This window comes from Musca autumnalis, unplaced genomic scaffold (genome assembly GCF_047663935.1).
Source record: "Musca autumnalis isolate F117 unplaced genomic scaffold, ASM4766393v1 scaffold_5, whole genome shotgun sequence".
NCBI lineage: Eukaryota > Metazoa > Arthropoda > Insecta > Diptera > Muscidae > Musca > Musca autumnalis.
The window spans coordinates 48,435,673-48,452,853 of NW_027412088.1; the positions used below are offsets into that span (position 1 = coordinate 48,435,673).

The 17,181-nt window shown below is 38.8% G+C and overlaps 2 protein-coding genes across 7 annotated transcripts in view; one reads left to right on the plus strand and one right to left on the minus strand.

Annotated features, from left to right (window-relative positions):
• mim (missing-in-metastasis) overlaps positions 1-17,181 on the minus strand; it is a 396,419-nt gene that overhangs the window by 156,129 nt on the left and 223,109 nt on the right. The gene's annotated exons all lie outside the window — the stretch shown is intronic.
• On the plus strand, positions 4,725-6,592 carry LOC141405761 (uncharacterized). Its single transcript, XM_073990447.1, has 3 exons — positions 4,725-5,049; positions 6,060-6,227; positions 6,281-6,592. The coding sequence occupies exons 1-3, from the start codon at positions 4,771-4,773 to the stop codon at positions 6,449-6,451; spliced, it is 618 nt and encodes a 205-aa protein (XP_073846548.1). The 5' UTR covers positions 4,725-4,770; the 3' UTR covers positions 6,452-6,592.

Genomic DNA, 17,181 nt, shown 5'->3' on the forward strand with positions numbered 1-17,181 from the left:
TTTTTTCAGAGAAGAAGCAAAGAAGTACCCTTTTTTCAGAGAGGAAGCAAAGAAGCACCCATTCTTTCAGAGAGGAAGCAAAGAAGCACCCTTTTTTTCAGAGAGGAAGCAAAGAAGCACCCTTTCTTTCAGAGAAGAAACAAAGTATCACATTTTCTTTGAGCAAGGGTCAATAGAAGCACCCTTTTTTGAGAAAGGGTCAATAGAAGCACCCTTTTTTGAGAAAGGGTCAATAGAAGCACCCTTTTTTGAGAAAGGGTCAATAGAAGCACCCTTTTTTGAGAAAGGGTCAATAGAAGCACCCTTTTTTGAGAAAGGGTCAATAGAAGCACCCTTTTTTGAGAAAGGGTCAATAGAAGCACCCTTTTTTGAGAAAGGGTCAATAGAAGCACCCTTTTTTGAGAAAGGGTTAATAGAAGCACCTTTTCTTTCAGAAAGGAAACATAGAAGCACCCTTTCTTTCAGAAAGGAAACATAGAAGCACCCTTTCTTTCAGAAAGGAAACATAGAAGCACCCTTTCTTTCAGAAAGGAAACATAGAAGCACCCTTTCTTTCAGAAAGGAAACATAGAAGCACCCTTTCTTTCAGAAAGGAAACATAGAAGCACCCTTTCTTTCAGAAAGGAAACATAGAAGCACCCTTTCTTTCAGAAAGGAAACATAGAAGCACCCTTTCTTTCAGAAAGGAAACATAGAAGCACCCTTTCTTTCAGAAAGGAAACATAGAAGCACCCTTTCTTTCAGAAAGGAAACATAGAAGCACCCTTTCTTTCAGAAAGGAAACATAGAAGCACCCTTTCTTTCAGAAAGGAAACATAGAAGCACCCTTTCTTTCAAGAAAGGTCAATAGAAACACCCTTTTTTTGAGGAAGGGTCAATAGAAGCACCATTTTCTTTCAAAAAGGGTCCATAAAAGCACCCCTTCTTTCTGTAAGGGTCATATAAGCACCCATTCTATCCGAAAGGATCCATAGAAGCACCCCTTTTATCCGAAATGTTGGATTGGAGCTCCCTTCCTATACGAAAGGATCCATAGAAGCACCCTTTCATTCAGAAAGGGTACAAAGAAGCACCCTATCAGAAAAGGTCCAAAGAAGCACCCTTTCTTTTAGACAAGGTCCAGAAAGGGTCCATAGTAGCACCCTTTCAGAAAGGGTCCATAGAAGCACCTTTTTTATCCATAGAAGCACATTTTTTCAGAAAGGGTCCATAGAAGCACTCTTTCTATCCGAAAGGGTCCATAGAAGCACTCTTTATATCCGAAAGTGTCAATAGAAACAACCTTTCTATCCGAAAGGATCCATAGAATCACCGTTTTTATCCATAGAAGCACCCTTTCTTTCATAAAGGGTCCATAGAAGCATCCCTTCTTTTTGAAAGGATCCATAGAAGCTCCATTTCTATCCGAAACTATCCATAGAAGCACCCATTTTATCCGAAATATAGGAGCACCCTTTCTAACCGAAGGACCCCTTCTATCCATAGAAGCACCCTTTCTGAAAGAAAGGGTTCATAGAAGCACCCTTTTTATCCATAGAAGCACCGTTTCTATCCGAAAGGGTCCATAAAAGCACCCCTTCTTTCTGAAAGGATCCATAGAAACACCATTTCTATCCGAAACTATCCATAGAAGCAACCTTTTTACCCGAAACAGTCCATAGGAGCACCCTTTCTATCCGAAACGGTCCATAGAAGCACCCTTTCTATCCATAGAAGCACCCTTTCTTTCACAAAGGGTCCATAGAAGCACCCTTTCTTTCAGAAAGGGTCCATAGAAGCACCCTTTCTTTCAGAAAGGGTCCATAGAAGCACCCATTTTTCCATAGAAGCACCCTTTCTATCCGAAAGGGTTTATAGAAGCACCCTTTCTAACCGAAAGGGTCCATAGAAGCACCCTTTCTATCCGAAAGGGTTTATAGAAGCACCCTTTCTAACCGAAAGGGTCTATAGAAGCACCCTTTCTATCCGAAAGGGTTTATAGAAGCACCCTTTCTAACCGAAAGGGTCTATAGAAGCACCCTTTCTATCCGAAAGGGTTTATAGAAGCACCCTTTCTATTCGAAAGGGTCTATAGAAGCACCCTTTCTATCCGAAAGGGTCTATAGAAGCACCCTTTCTATCCGAAAGGGTCTATAGAAGCACCCTTTCTATCCGACAGGGTCTATAAAAGCATCCTTTCTATCCGAAATGATACATAGAAGCACCCTTTCTATCCGAAAGGATACATAGAAGCACCCTTTCTTTCAGAAAGGATCCATAGAAGCACCTTTTCTTTCAGAAAGAGTCTACAGAAGCACTCTTTCTTTCAGAAAGGGTCCATAGAAGCACCCTTCCTATCGGAAAGGGTCCATAGAAAAACGCTTTCTTTCTGAAAGGGTCCATACAAGCACCCTTTCTTTCTGAAGGGGTCCATAGAAGCACCCTTTCATTCAGAAAGGGTCCATAGAAGCACCCTTTCTATCCGAAAGGGCCCATAGAAGCACCCTCTCTATCCTTTCTTTCAGAAAAGGTCCATATAAGCAGCCTATCTTTCTGAAAGGCTCAATAGAAGTACCATTACTTTGAGGAAGGGTCAATAGAAGTACCATTACTTTGAGGAAGGGTCAATAGAAGCACCCTTTCTTTGAGGAAGGGTCAATAGAAGCACCCTTTCTTTGAGGAAGGGTCAATAGAAGCACCCTTTCCTTGAGGAAGGGTCAATAGAAGCACCCTTTCTTTGAGGAAGGGTCAATAGAAGCACCCTTTCTTTGAGGAAGGGTCAATAGAAGCACCCTTTCTTTGAGGAAGGGTCAATAGAAGCACCCTTTCTTTGAGGAAGGGTCAATAGAAGCACCCTTTCCTTGAGGAAGGGTCAATAGAAGCACCCTTTCCTTGAGGAAGGGTCAATAGAAGCACCCTTTCCTTGAGGAAGGGTCAATAGGAGCACCCTTTCCTTGAGGAAGGGTCAATAGAAGCACCCTTTCCTTGAGGAAGGGTCAATAGAAGCATCCTTTCCTTGAGGAAGGGTCAATAGAAGCACCCTTTCCTTGAGGAAGGGTCAATAGAAGCACCCTTTCCATGAGGAAGGGTCAATAGAAGCACCCTTTCTTTGAGGAAGGGTCAATAGAAGCACCCCTTTCTTTTATAAAGCGTCCATAAAAGGTCCGAAACTATCCATAGAAGCCTCCTTTTTATCCGAAACGGTCCATAGAAGCACCCTTTCTATCCACAGAAGCACACTTTCTTTCAGAAAGGGTCCATGGAAGCACCCTTTTTATCCATAGAATCAACTTTTCTTTCAGAAGTAGCCTTTCTATCAGAAAGGGTCCATAGAAGGACCCTTTCTATCAGAAAGGGTCCATAGAAGGACCCTTTCTATCAGAAAGGGTCCATAGAAGCACCCGTTCTATCCGAAACTATCCATAGAAGCACCCTTTTTAGCCATAGAAGCACCTTTTCTTTCGGAAAGGGTCCATAGAAGCACCCTTTCCATCCGAAAGGATACATAGAAGCACCCTTTTTATCCGAAAGGGTCCATAGAAGCACCCTTTATATCCATAGCAGCACCTTTTCTTTCAGAAAGGGTCCATAGAAGCGCCCTTCCTATCCGAAAGGGCCCATAGAAGCACCCTTTCTACCCAAAAGGATCCATAGAAGCCCCTTTTCTTTCAGAAAGGGTCCATAGAATCACCCTTTCTTTCAGAAAGTGTCCAAAGAAGCACCCATTCTATCCGAATGGGTCTATAGAAGCACCCTTTCTATCCGAAAGGGTCCATAGAAGCACCCTTTCTTTCTGAAATGGTCCATAGAAGCAGCCTTTCTATAAGAAAGGGTCCATGGAAGCACCCTTTCTTTCTCAAAGGGTCCATAGAAGTACCCTTTTTTCTGAAAGGGTGCATAGAAGTACCCTTTTTTTTTGAAAGGGTGCATAGAAGTACCCTTTCTTTCAGAAAGGGACAATAGAAGCACCCTTTCTATCCGAAAGGATAGAAGCACCATTTCTCTCAGAAAGGGTCCATATAAGCAGGCTTTGTTTCTGAAAGGGTCAATAAAAGCACCCTTTCTTTCGGAAAGGGTCCATAGAAACACCCTTTCTTTAAGTAAGTGTTAATAGAAGCACCCTTTCTTTGAGGAAGGGTCAATAGAAGCACCCTTTCTTTGAGGAAGGGTCAATAGAAGCACTCTTTATTTGAGGAAGAGTCAGTAGAAGCTCCATTTCTTTTAGAAAGGGTCAAATGAAGTATCTGAAAGAAATGCTGAAAGAAAGAGTGCTTAAATAGACTCCTTCTGAAGGCAATGTTTTTTTTTATATCCCCATTCTGAAAGAAAGGCTGCTTTTAGACTCTCTCGGAAAGAAAGTGTGCTTCTTTAAAACTATTCTGAAAGAAAGGGTATTTCTATAGACCCTTTCTGAAAGAAATGCTGCTTCCATAGACGATTTCTGAAAAAAAGGCTGCTTGTATAGACCCTTTCTGAAAGAAAGTGTATTTCTATAGATCCCTTCTGAAAAATAATCATAAACGTGTTTAAGATCTAACATCTATAACAGCATATAAAATGATAAACATTTCCTGTAACAAGCCTAACAATTATTTAATTATATCATTGTTTACAAATAATGCTGTCAACAATAATTTAATTGTCGATTAACAGATAAATTTCGTGTTTTGCATGATTTGGAAAACTTTCCAATAAAATTATTTACATCCGAGTTGCTTATATATATTAATAAGGTAAGGTTAGTTATAATTAATTAAATACCGATCAAATCGCAGAAAAATAAAGCGGATTATGTTTAATTTCCAGTATAATAATATTGGCAGTACACTAACATTGTTGGTTGTATTGATATTAAGTGAATTCTTTAACGTTTCGCGGGTAATTGGAGCTGAAGTTGCATTTCTGTTGGATAATCCTGAAGTGTTTGAAAAATGTGATGGACATCCAGGCAATGGTATACACGATTTATTTGATATGTCAAATGTAAAGATCGAAATAGATGATTATAATATGCATACGGAGGGATTTGTGACAATGATATGGGATGTGGAGGAAACGGATCGGTTAGTGGTAAGTGTTTGAAATTGTATGAAATAAATAAGAGTATTTTGGTAAGTATTGATGAGAGAGAAAGAGTATGAGAATCCTTTTTGGATGAATAGTAAAAAATGCAAGGCAATGGCAAACATAATTTGTATATAATATATAATAATTGTTCCACAAACATCCCAGATGGGACAAGGGAGACTTCTCTCATATCAATGAGTGCACGCCGATTCATATTGGCTCAATGATATGGGACCTACTTTTTATTGCCGAGTCCGAACGGCGTGTCTTACGACACCACTTGTAGAGAAGTTTTTCATGGCTTAAATACTCAGGAAATGTCGCCAAGCATTACTGAGGGGGAATTTTGCCACCGTTGAAAATTTGATGTTGCTTGGCCTGGGATTCGAACCGCAGACCTTCTGAGTGCAAGGCGGACGTGCTAACCATTGCACCACGGTGGCCCCCAAACATAATTTGTCCGTATTTTAATATAATTTTAAAGAAAAAAAGTTTTGAAAAGCGATGTATATAATAACGCCATCTGCATGTCAAATTTAACATTAGCAGTCTATGTTGTATTGTATGATAAATATAAAGTCATAAGCATACTTTTGGGTGGAATGTATAAACTGGAAAAATATCCGTATAAGTCCAGATTTTCATTAGACAGTTTATTTAGACGGCAATTTTCAGTCTGAGAGAGACAGACAAACTAACAATTGCCGCAAGGAAAATTGCCTAATGAAAATCTAAACTCATACGATATTTTTCACAATTTATATATTCCGCCCAAAAGTATGCTTATGACTTTATATTTATCGTACAATACGCTAACTGCTATTGCTAAAATTGATATGTAGATGGTGTTATGCTAAACAGTGATTTTCAAAACATTGCAATTATATTGATTCAATGAATTTCTTGGCTAAAATCCTAATTTTTTTAAATATATTAATAAAATTAAAATTATATATAACTCAAGGGAAATTTTCAATAATTCTTCTTTCCAATTTCTTTGTGTTTTTTTTTAGTTTCGTGTTGAGGTATTCAAATTTCAACGTGGCACATGGCAACCAACTGTCTACAACATTATTCGCGAGAATTTTTGTGATACTGCATTTTATGAACATGAAATTTGGCATGATGCAGTAATGGGAACTTTGAAAGAGGACGAACGCATTTGCTTCAACAAAAAGGGGGTAAGCGAAAAAAAGAAAACCAAATTTAAATAATTATCATCGTGTCCCTTTAGGCGATTTATCATTTTAATGTGGATAATTATATGGTATTTCAAACAACAAACAACAATGAGTTGGAAGGACAGCACAAAATGATTTTGACATTGGAAGCATTCGATAAAAATGGCAAAAAACGCCCGAAGACCCTTTGTACCCAACTTAAGGGGGAATTTACCAAAATATAAATAAAACAAGAATTATTGGAGGAAAACAAAGATATGTTATTAACAAAATTTGGATAATAATAAATACAAAAATTATAAATGATTTGCGGAAAATAAAATTTAGTATAAATTTTCATGAAAATTTACACATTTGACATCAAACTTTCTCTAAGAATACTTATTTTCATTTCATGGAACAGGAATTGGGCTTTAGGACATGTATTCTCACACAGAATAGAGAACGAAAGTTGTTTTTTAATGTCAAGAAAAAAGTTAAATCGTTGTTACTAAAGTGCTATATTGTGCCTATAATTTGAAGAATATCTAAAATCGCGCAATTTTTCACATCTTCAAAGTAATTAAACCTAGATTATAGTTTCATGTTTTTAATATTTAAATATTCCGCCCAATAGTATGCAAAGAAATTTGTCATTCTCAGTTCATTTATCCATAATTGTTTGATATGACATGTAGATGGCGTTATGTCACATTACAAAGAATAGTTCTGAACATTTTCTTCATTGAAAGCTTGTCGTACCGCAACAACCTTTGAAAGTTTTACTTATATTCTGGCAATTATACTATTTAAATATTAAATATTAATATTGACATTTAGATAAAAAAAAATTAGCCAAATATTAGAAATCAGTTGAATTGGATAAAAAAAAAATGATTACCATAAAAATAATAATAGCTCACGCAAAGGTGATTTTAGATAGATCTGGAAATTTCTGAACAACCAATTGGTTAGAAGCAAAAAAAAAAACCCTTGGAGATATTGTTGATAAGGATGGTAGTACTGACAAAGCCAATATAAATAATTTTTAATTAATTTCTCATTGGAGATCAGCTTTATGATCGAAAATTTTTGCAAGTGAAAAAGGAAAGTCGAAGATTTGAACACAAGCACCAAACTATGTGACCTGGTTTCGCTCGCTTGTGTGGGTTCGAAACTTGGGCCTTCCTTTTTCACTCGCAAAAATCAACTCCAAAGAGAATTTTATTAAAAATTAATTTCTTTGGCTTGACGCTAACATGCAAAATTCTCAAAAAAAAAAAAAAAAAAAAAAAAAAAAAATTGGTCGTTTTGTAGAAGAATTAAGTGAAGGCATACAACGCGACGGACACTTGTAATGGAAAGTTGTCCGTTTTAATTTACGGCCAGTTGACAGAACTTGTTTACTGAATGAAATTGAGACGTTAAATCCAAGGAAAAGCTGCGGCCTCGATCATATATAGTGTTGCTGATAACGAGATCTGAGATAGCCAGGGTTTAAAAGCCAGCATCTAAAAACATTAGCATTAGCTGTACTCTTCTAATGCTGCACAATATTGACACACATGGCTAAATAAGCAACCGAACGCCTATTTATTTTTGTACATTTTTGCTTATTTCGTTTTTTACGCCTGATCTTTTTTTTCGTTAGGCATAATCGATAACCACGCTACATATTTAGCAGTCGGCTGACCATTCGTCGCAGCGAATTAGCAACCGAGGGTGGTTTTCTGATTAGAGTTGTAAACGCAGTAATAAAAAAGGTGGCAATTAATGTCAAAATGCCTCCATCATATGGTAGAACCTATGTAAAGAATACTAATTATTATTGTTTAAAAATAAAAAATATATACTGAACGGCTTCACCAGATATTCACATGTCCTTTGAACTATCGTGATTTCTAATGCATTACACTGGTAATCCTGATCTCAAAAACAATTGTTTGCTGAAACCCTGGCTAAGCCGTTGAAACTTTGTTGCTTATTCTCTTTCCTGATATGTGTTGATCATGTGTGGTGCGAAATATGAGTATGCGTGCTCGACGGACTGTCACCTAGATGCGATGAGGTGGCCTAGTAAGTGCAATGAACCTAAAAGCTGTAGCGTAGCTACTGGTAGGGCCTCCCATGTCGGTAAGGTTGAAGATGAGCACTGAAGCTAAGAACAGTCTACAACGTAGCGTCGGTATTCCAGTGGATCGGTTACAATTAACGCCTGTTTTCCCATATTAGGGGCGGTCAACACACAAATCTGGGTTCCTGTACACCACAGATATAGGGCACCGACTTTTGGAATGAAACAACGGACACGAATTGGATTCTGAAACGCCAAGACTTTATTTCAAACTGGTAAGCTAGCCCAGCTAGAAAGCGGATTCGACCGCCTACGTCTTAGTATTCTAAACAGTGGAAAATCTCTTATATTCTCTGGAATGCGTGGAAGAAACGCGACCCATATGCACGTTGTTGCTTTTCTCCTGAGCTCGATGGTGAGAAAATCCCTGATGCGTTGGGAACACGTTTGCGAACGATTTAACATAAGCCGACGACATTGTATTGATCTCCGATCTTCCGAACGCCATATGCAAAGCAAATTAAATGACTTGCAAACAAAGGCAGAGAAATATCAACTACGAATCAATGTTAATAAGACTAAATCCAAGACAGTTCCATCTTAACGGCAGGGCAATTGAAGATGTAACCAACTTTACATATCTAACTTAGAAGCCAAATAACACCCGACTGTGGCACCCAGGCGGACATCGGAGCCAGACTAGCTAAAGCTAAAGATGCCTTTGCTAAACTGCGGAAAATATGGCGCTACCGACAATTATCAAATTCAACAAAAATTCGTATATTCAACTCGAACGTAAAATCCATATTTTTATACGGATGTGAAACATGGCTCTTATATCCACCAGAGGGTCAAATAAATTACAATGCTTTGTTAACCGTTGCTTAAGGCATATCATACACTCCGGTTCATCTGAATAGAACCAACCAATATTTGTCTACAAATACCGTTATATCAGACGAAAGGAGAGGAATTGTAAATTATAATTTTGTGGACATGTAGAGTATATAGTAGCCGATATTTTCAATACCTAACATGTTTCACATATGCGTCATAACGGTACTTTTTACTCGCTTTATTAAAAAATGTCAAAATATTATCATTTTTTAATGGTTCACCAGGATAGAACCACCCTAAGAATTTACACAAATCCTTTGTTAGATGTGGTAAACTTTAACAAAAAACTATTTATAATTATAAATAAATGCCGTGAGTGTTAATTGCTATCAAATATTGTGCAAAAATTTGTATTAGGGTCTTGAAATTTGATGAAAATCGATGCTTAGAGATCCAAAAAATATTTTTATGAAGAAATCGGTAGAAACAATTTATAAAGACAAAATGTTATACTGAATTATGTTCAAAATTTTCAAAGTCACATTTGATAGGTTTATGAGTCCGAAACTGAGGAAATATGGTAAAGATAACTCAAATTTCTACCTTTCCAATCCAAAATTTGATATTTTATCTCAGGATAGTGAATGCAAATCGATAGGTTCTACCTAGTTTCATTGGCTGTGGACAACTACAGGTCCAAAAAATAAAGAAAATTCCATCGCCGAACGCTTCATGTCAACATGAAGGGCTTTGATTTAAAAGATATCGCATGACATGGAAAGCACAGAAACATAGGCGCTCTTTTTTGTGTAATAACGGATCAGAAATATTTTTTCGGTACTTATACTATGAGGGAAAGATGTGTGAACATCATAACCATTAAAATTAAACCCTTTCCTTTCGAAAAAATTAACGTCTGCCTTCCCCTATCGCTAAGCTGTTTCTTCACATCAAATGTCATAGAACCTTTTGAAATTCCAAGGAGTTGATGGTGACATGGAGCGTTTGGCGCTGGAATTTTCTTTATTTTTTGGACCTGTAGATGTCCACAGCCAACGAAACTAGGTGGAACCTATCGATTTGCATTCACTATCCTGAGATAAAATATCAAATGTTGGATTGGAAAGGTAGAAATTTGAGTTATCTTTACCATATTTCCTCTGTTTCGGACTCATAAACCTATCAAATGTGACTTTTTTATAATTTTATTGTAGTATAGAAAATTTTGAACATAATTCAGTATAAAATTTTGTCTTTATAAATTGTTTCTACCGATTTCTTCATAAAAATATTTTTTGGATCTCTAAGCATCGATTTTCATCAAATTTCAAGGCCCTAATACACATTTTTGCACAATATTTGATAGCAATTAACACTCACGGCATTTATTTATAATTATAAATAGTTTTTTGTTAAAGTTTACCACATCTAACAAAGGATTTGTGTAAATTCTTAGGGTGGTTCTATCCTAGTGAACCATTAAAAAAAGATAATATTTTGACATTTTTTAATAATGCGAGTAAAAAGTACCGTTATGACGCATATGTGAAACATGTTAGGTATTGAAAATATCGGCTACTATATACTCTACATGTCCACAAAATTATAATTTACAATTCCTCTTCTTTCGTCTGATATAACGGTATTTGTAGATAAATATTGGTTGGTTCTATTCAGATGAACCGGAGTGTACATATATGGTGGCCTGATAGTAGGATCTCAAATTCCGAATTACATAGAAGATGCAACCAAATCCCAAACGAAAAAACAATGGCTAGTAAAAATGGATATGGGTTGGACACATGCTGCGGAAATCCCAGACAACATAGCTAGATAAGCCTTAGACTGGAACCCACAAGGGGCCAGATGTAGAGGATGGCCCAGAGGCTCTTGGCAAAGAAGGTTAGGTTGATAAGAGGGGCGAGTAATCGCCACATACCCTCGTGAACATACACTTAAGCCAGTAGTAGGCCTGTTGTGCGCTCTAGACTAGGTTTGTTTGAAGAAGGCGACTCTACCGTATTTTATTTAAGGAATTCTGTGCCCTTAACAAAAACCCTTAATTGTTTCAGGTCGTTTACAATTACCTGATTAAGATTTGGTATTGTGTCGTTCCCAAAAAACTGGGATCGGATGGTTTCGAAAGCGGGACATTGTCAGAGAAAATGCTCCAGTGTTTTGTCATCTTCTCCGCATGCTTTGCATATGCTTTTGTCTGCACAATTAATTTTGTGCAGATGAGCTTGTAAACCCAGTTGACCTGTAAGGACACCTGCAAGTCTACTCAACTCTGCCTTACCTAGCAGTAATAGGTTATTAGTTTTTTCCTCATTTGGGTCTCGCCAAGGATTTTTGTAGTTTTCCCTATTTCCTCTCTATTCCATAGGCATAAGTGGGCATTATTTGACCAAGTGTTTAACTCTATACGAGACTCGTTTAATGGCTTTGTGTTCTCTAAGTTTACCATTGCTGATTACCTTCCATTTTTTTGCCAGAGAATTTGTTATCTCATTACCTCTATTCCCCGCATGTCCCGGTGCCCATATTATACCCACCGAGCCATATTTAGAATAGCTGTTGATCGAATTTATAAAATCCAAGACTGTTTGTGATTTTACTGTCTTGAATGTCATTGCTTTGATTGCAGTTTTACTGTCCGTAAGGACGTTAACAGTCTTCCTTGTCCCTTATGGGATGTTTGTGGAACAATTAAAATGACGTTAACAGTAATTGGTCTCGTGTTAGCATTAATCCAGTTCAGACACTCTGAAATCGCTCGAATCTCCGCTTGATGGACCGTATTGTGATCCGACAAACGAAGTGCTATTTCGGTCTCCCAGTCTTTTTCACCCACCGTATGTATAACAACAATTTCCAGTCGGCATTTATGCTAGAGTTCCGTCTATCTACGAGTCTCTTTCTGGAATTAATGTCTCGCATGAGGCAGCTACAATTGTTTCAGCTATACGGTCCGATACAATGTTATCCATTGACACTCCCATTGTTACCCGTAAAATATTTTGATGGTATGTTACGTGGTCCTTTCTGATCCACTCATCCATCGCTTTAAGTCGTATAGCTGCGACGGCCGCTTCATACCTTATCTGAATTTCTATTGGGTATATATATATTTATATATATATATATATATATATAGAATAGTTTCTAATACCCTCGTTGGTGTTGTCCTCATTGCGCCGCTTACACTTAAACAGCACATACGGTGGACTTTCTGTAGTATTTTAATATTACACTTCTTATCCATAGCTGTCCACCATGCTACTGAAGCGTATGTTAGAATAGGTCTAACTAGGCTTTGTATAGCCAGTGTGTCATCTTAGGATTATGATCCCACTTGGAGCCTGTAGCCCTTGAATAGGTTGACCAGCATCTATAAGCTTTGTTAGCTCTCTTTAAAATATTCTTTCCATTTAAGTTTCCTATCCACAATTACTCCCAGATATTTAACTTTATTGGAAATACTAATTGTTTTGTTTTGGGAAAACTGGTTCTTCAGAGTATCCCAGTTTTGTTTTTCTAGTGAAAATACATATTTGAGTTTTTCCGGTTTTAAGGCTGATTCAGCTCTTCTGCATAGCAAAATTGGATTCTTACCCCTCAGAAGTATTATAAATATATATTGGGTCAAATCCCTCATCGATTAAAGGCTATTTATGGTAGTGACCCATAGGAGTGGGGATAAGATCCTCCTGCGGCGTTCCCTGACCAACTTTGTCCCTTATTTTTACGTCAAGTAACCCGCAGCTTATCCACCTATTCCTTAGCATGTGCAAGGCCGATATTACTGCCATACAGGAAATACGATGGATTGGGAAAGGCGTCACAACAACACGTAAAGGTGCCGCACTGTATTATAGCTGCCATGACACAAAGCATGAGTTTGGTTGCGGTTTTGTAGTTGGTCAGAGGTTAAAACATCTGGTCTCCAGCTTCACCCCAGTGAATGAAAGACTTGCTACAATTCGATTAAAAGCAAAATTCTTCAACATCAGCTTTATTTGCACTCATGCTCCCACTGAAGAGAAGGACGAACAGACCAAAGATATATTTTACGGGCGTTTAGAAGAAACTTATGACCGTTGCCCTGCCCATGACATTAAAATCATTCTAGGCGATTTTAATGCCAAAATTGGAAAGGAGAATATCTTTGGCCCAACAGTCGGGAAATTCAGCCTCCACAGTGAAACATCTGACAATGGTATGAGGCTGATAGACTTTGCAGCTGCAAAAAACATGGTAGTTAGCAGTACCAGATTTAAGCATCTCGATATTCATAAGGGCACCTGGCTGTCGCCAGATCAAAGAACAAGTAATCAAATTGATCATGTTGTGATAGATGGAAGACATTCATCGAGCGTGCTGGATGTACGACCGTTTCGAGGTGCAAACATAGATTCCGACCACTACCTTGTTGCAGCAAAGGTACTTACCCGTCTAAACGTTGCAAATAAAGTAAGAACAGACACAACGCGGAAGTTGGACATCGATAGGCTGCAAACACAACAGATAGCCACAGCATATTCCACTCAACTAGCCCAATTGCTGAACGAGAGCACTCCTTGTCCCGACAACATAACAACACAATGGCAAAATATTGCCCAGTCCATGCAAACAGCCGCAAAATCCATACTTGGATTCCAGAGACCTCCACAAAGGAATTCATGGTATGACCAGGAGTGTCGTGCTGCTACCGAAGAGAAAAATGCGGCATATAGAGCTACTTTACAATCAGTAGCAACGCGTAGCGCACGAGAGAGATATCGGGAGAAAAGGAGAGAAGAGAAACGTCTTTTCCGCAAGAAAAAGAGAGAAATGAAAAAGCGGGAGTGTGAAAGAATCGAGATGTACAGGAGCCAGAATGAAGTCCGAAAATTCTACCAAAGAGTGAAACATCAAACAGATGGCTTTGGTACAGGTACATCCTCCTGTAGAGACCATCAAGGTAATCTGGTAACAGATACAGATAGCGTGCTCAGAATATGGAAAGAACATTTCTCCAATCTGCTGGTATCCAAAAGTAGCGAAGACGATGATACCACAGATCCAATCCCAGAAGATGGTATAGAATGTATACCGCCCGGCCAAGATAAGGTAAAACAAGTAAGAACAGACTATAGTCGGACGGGGCCGACCATGTGATACCCTATACCACTATCCCTGTGCACTAGCTTTCCGGGCTAGCTGTTATAAGATGTGCATTAGAAATTTTACCAATTTTCACACAAAAGTTTTGATCAATTTAACCCGCTAAATATTATCCGATCATACCGTTGACTTGCACGCTACTTCTTCATCTCAAACCAAAACTACGTTTAAAATTTCGCGCCGATCGGACTATTATTGCGACCTACAGAGCGGCTACAAAATCGAGCAAAAATTTTGTTTTTGGTCCATTTCATCCCTTTAACATTTCACGATCATCGCCAAAAACTAATCAGTTCTATTCTGGTCCAAACCCGACCTCCATACTAAATTTCGTGACAATCGGTCCATAATTGCGGCCTCTAGCTTGATTACAATTTTTAATGGACGGACAGACGGACGGACGGACGGACGGACACACATCGCTAAATCGCTTTATCTCGTCGAGATATGAAGTTTGGTATACCACATGAGGGGTCTACGACGAATATTTCGCGGCGTTACATGAATTTTTGGGAAAACAAACTTATTATACCCTTTTCCACATTGTGGTATAGGGTATAAACAGCAATCAACCGGCTGAAGAATAATAAAGCAGCAGTTGCCGATGGCTTACCAGCCGAGCTGTTTAAAACCGGAGGCGACGCGCTGATAAGGTGTATGCATCAGCTAGTTAGCACCATCTGGCAGGAAGAACGCGTACCCGACGATTGGAACCTGGGCATCCTGTGTCCCGTCCACAAGAAAGGAGATAAGACTGTATGCTCCAACTATAGGGGCATAAGTCTTCTCCCTATTGCCTGTAAGATAGTGTCAGGGATATTGTGCGAACGACTAAAGCCCATGGTCAACGAAATAATTGGACCATACCAATGCGGCTTTAGACCTGGCAAGTCCACCATTGACCAGATATTTACCCTGCAGCAAATCCTGGAGAAGACCCAAGAGATGCAGATCGACACATATCACCTTTTTGTCGATTATAAAGCAGCATTCGACAGTCCCCTCCGATCAAAGGTATTCCATGCAATGTTTGAATTTGGTATCTCCGCAAAGCTCATTCGGCTTTGTAAAATGACTCTAACTGCCTCAAGATCTTCAGATAAAATAGGAAAGAACCTCTCCGAAGAATTTTGTACCAAAAGAGGTTTCAGGCAAGGAGACAGCCTCTCGTGTGATCTCTTCAATATCCTGCTAGAAAAGGTTATACTAGAGGCAAACGTCAAAAGAAGTGGCACAATCTACACCAATAGCCACATGTTAATATGCTGATGATATAGACATCATGGGACGATCAGTAAAAGAAGTAACCGATACCTTTAGGAAGGTCGAAGCAGAATCTGCGAAAGTGGGTCTGGTGGTAAACGGCGAGAAGACCAAGTTGATAGTGTCGACGCACAATGCGTCCATTGAGATCGGACCAACTGTTGAAGTTGGTTCCTATAATTTTGAGGTAGTAAACGACTTCGTATACCTCGGGTGTCACCGTGGTGAAATGGTATGCACACCCGCCTTGCACGCTGAAGGTCGTGGGTTCGATTCCCCGACCAAGCAACATCAAACAATTTTCAACGGTGGCAAAATACCCCTCAGCAATGTCGGCGACATTTCCTGAGTATTTCAGCCATGTAAAACTTCTCTACAAGTGGTGTCACGCCGTTCGGACTCGGCGATAAACTGTAGGTCCCATATCATTGAGCTAATATGAATCGGGGTGCACTCATTGATATGAGAGAAGTCTCCCTTGTCCCATCTGGGATGTTATATATAACTCGGCACCGCCGTAAACACAACAAACGACATCAGTTGTGAAATAAATAGAAGAATTGTATTGGCCAACAGATGCTACTTTGGCTTAAGTAAGCACTTCAAAAACAAAACCACAACTCGTCAAACAAAAATAACGCTGTACAAAACACTGATACTACCCATGCTGATGTATGCTTCCGAAGCCTGGGTACTTGCGCAACCAGATAAGGCAGTGCTTGGTGTGTTTGAGAGAAAAATTCTTGGAAAGATCTACAGACCGATCTGCGGTGAATATCGACGTCGTATGAACCACGAGCTGTATCTGCTATACAACGACATCAATATAGTTAAACGTATCGAGATGCAGCGATTGCGTTGGCTAGGCCATATAATAACAAGTAAAAAAGTATCAGTCGGCTTTGCTGACAGAAATATACCCTCAGCCTGTATAAATTGAAATAATTTTTTCCCAAAAAACGTATGTATTTAGGGGTTTTTAAAAATTTTGGGCGTTTGAACCGACAAAAATGTTGATTAGGATTAAAGATCAAAAGTTTTGAGGTGGAGATATTAAAAGGAATGGATCTACATTGACCATCATGGACGTGGATCTTCAGCCACTACATATGGCGCCATAGGGGGTTTTTACACCCTTCCGGAAGTTTGCTCAAGAAGTATAGACTTGCCCCTGAAAAAACTTTTACCATCGTAATTGAGGCAGTGAGTTAAGTTGCTTCAATAAAAATCAAAGTGATTCGATAGCAGGTCTTAAAGTGAACTTATCCGAAATTTTGTATGGGAGGTACTGGATAGAGTGGACAAATATAGTCCATATTTGAACCTGATCTATATCTGGTAGATATATTAGGATGTGCAAAGTATGGATTACATCGGTCACTCCCTTCAAGAGTTATCGTGCGCAAAGTTTTTCCGAACATTTTTGAACTTTTGTGGGGGAGGTACCTGAAGGAGTAGACCGATATGGCTTATCTTCGAACTTAAACTATGTTTGGACTAAATATTACTAAGGCCAAATTTTGGACCGAATCGGCAGATCCGTTCAAGAGTTATCTTGCGCTCCAACCACCTCACACGGTGTCATAGGGGTTTTTTGCAATTTTCAGGCTATTTTCTCGGGAAGTATGGGCTTGA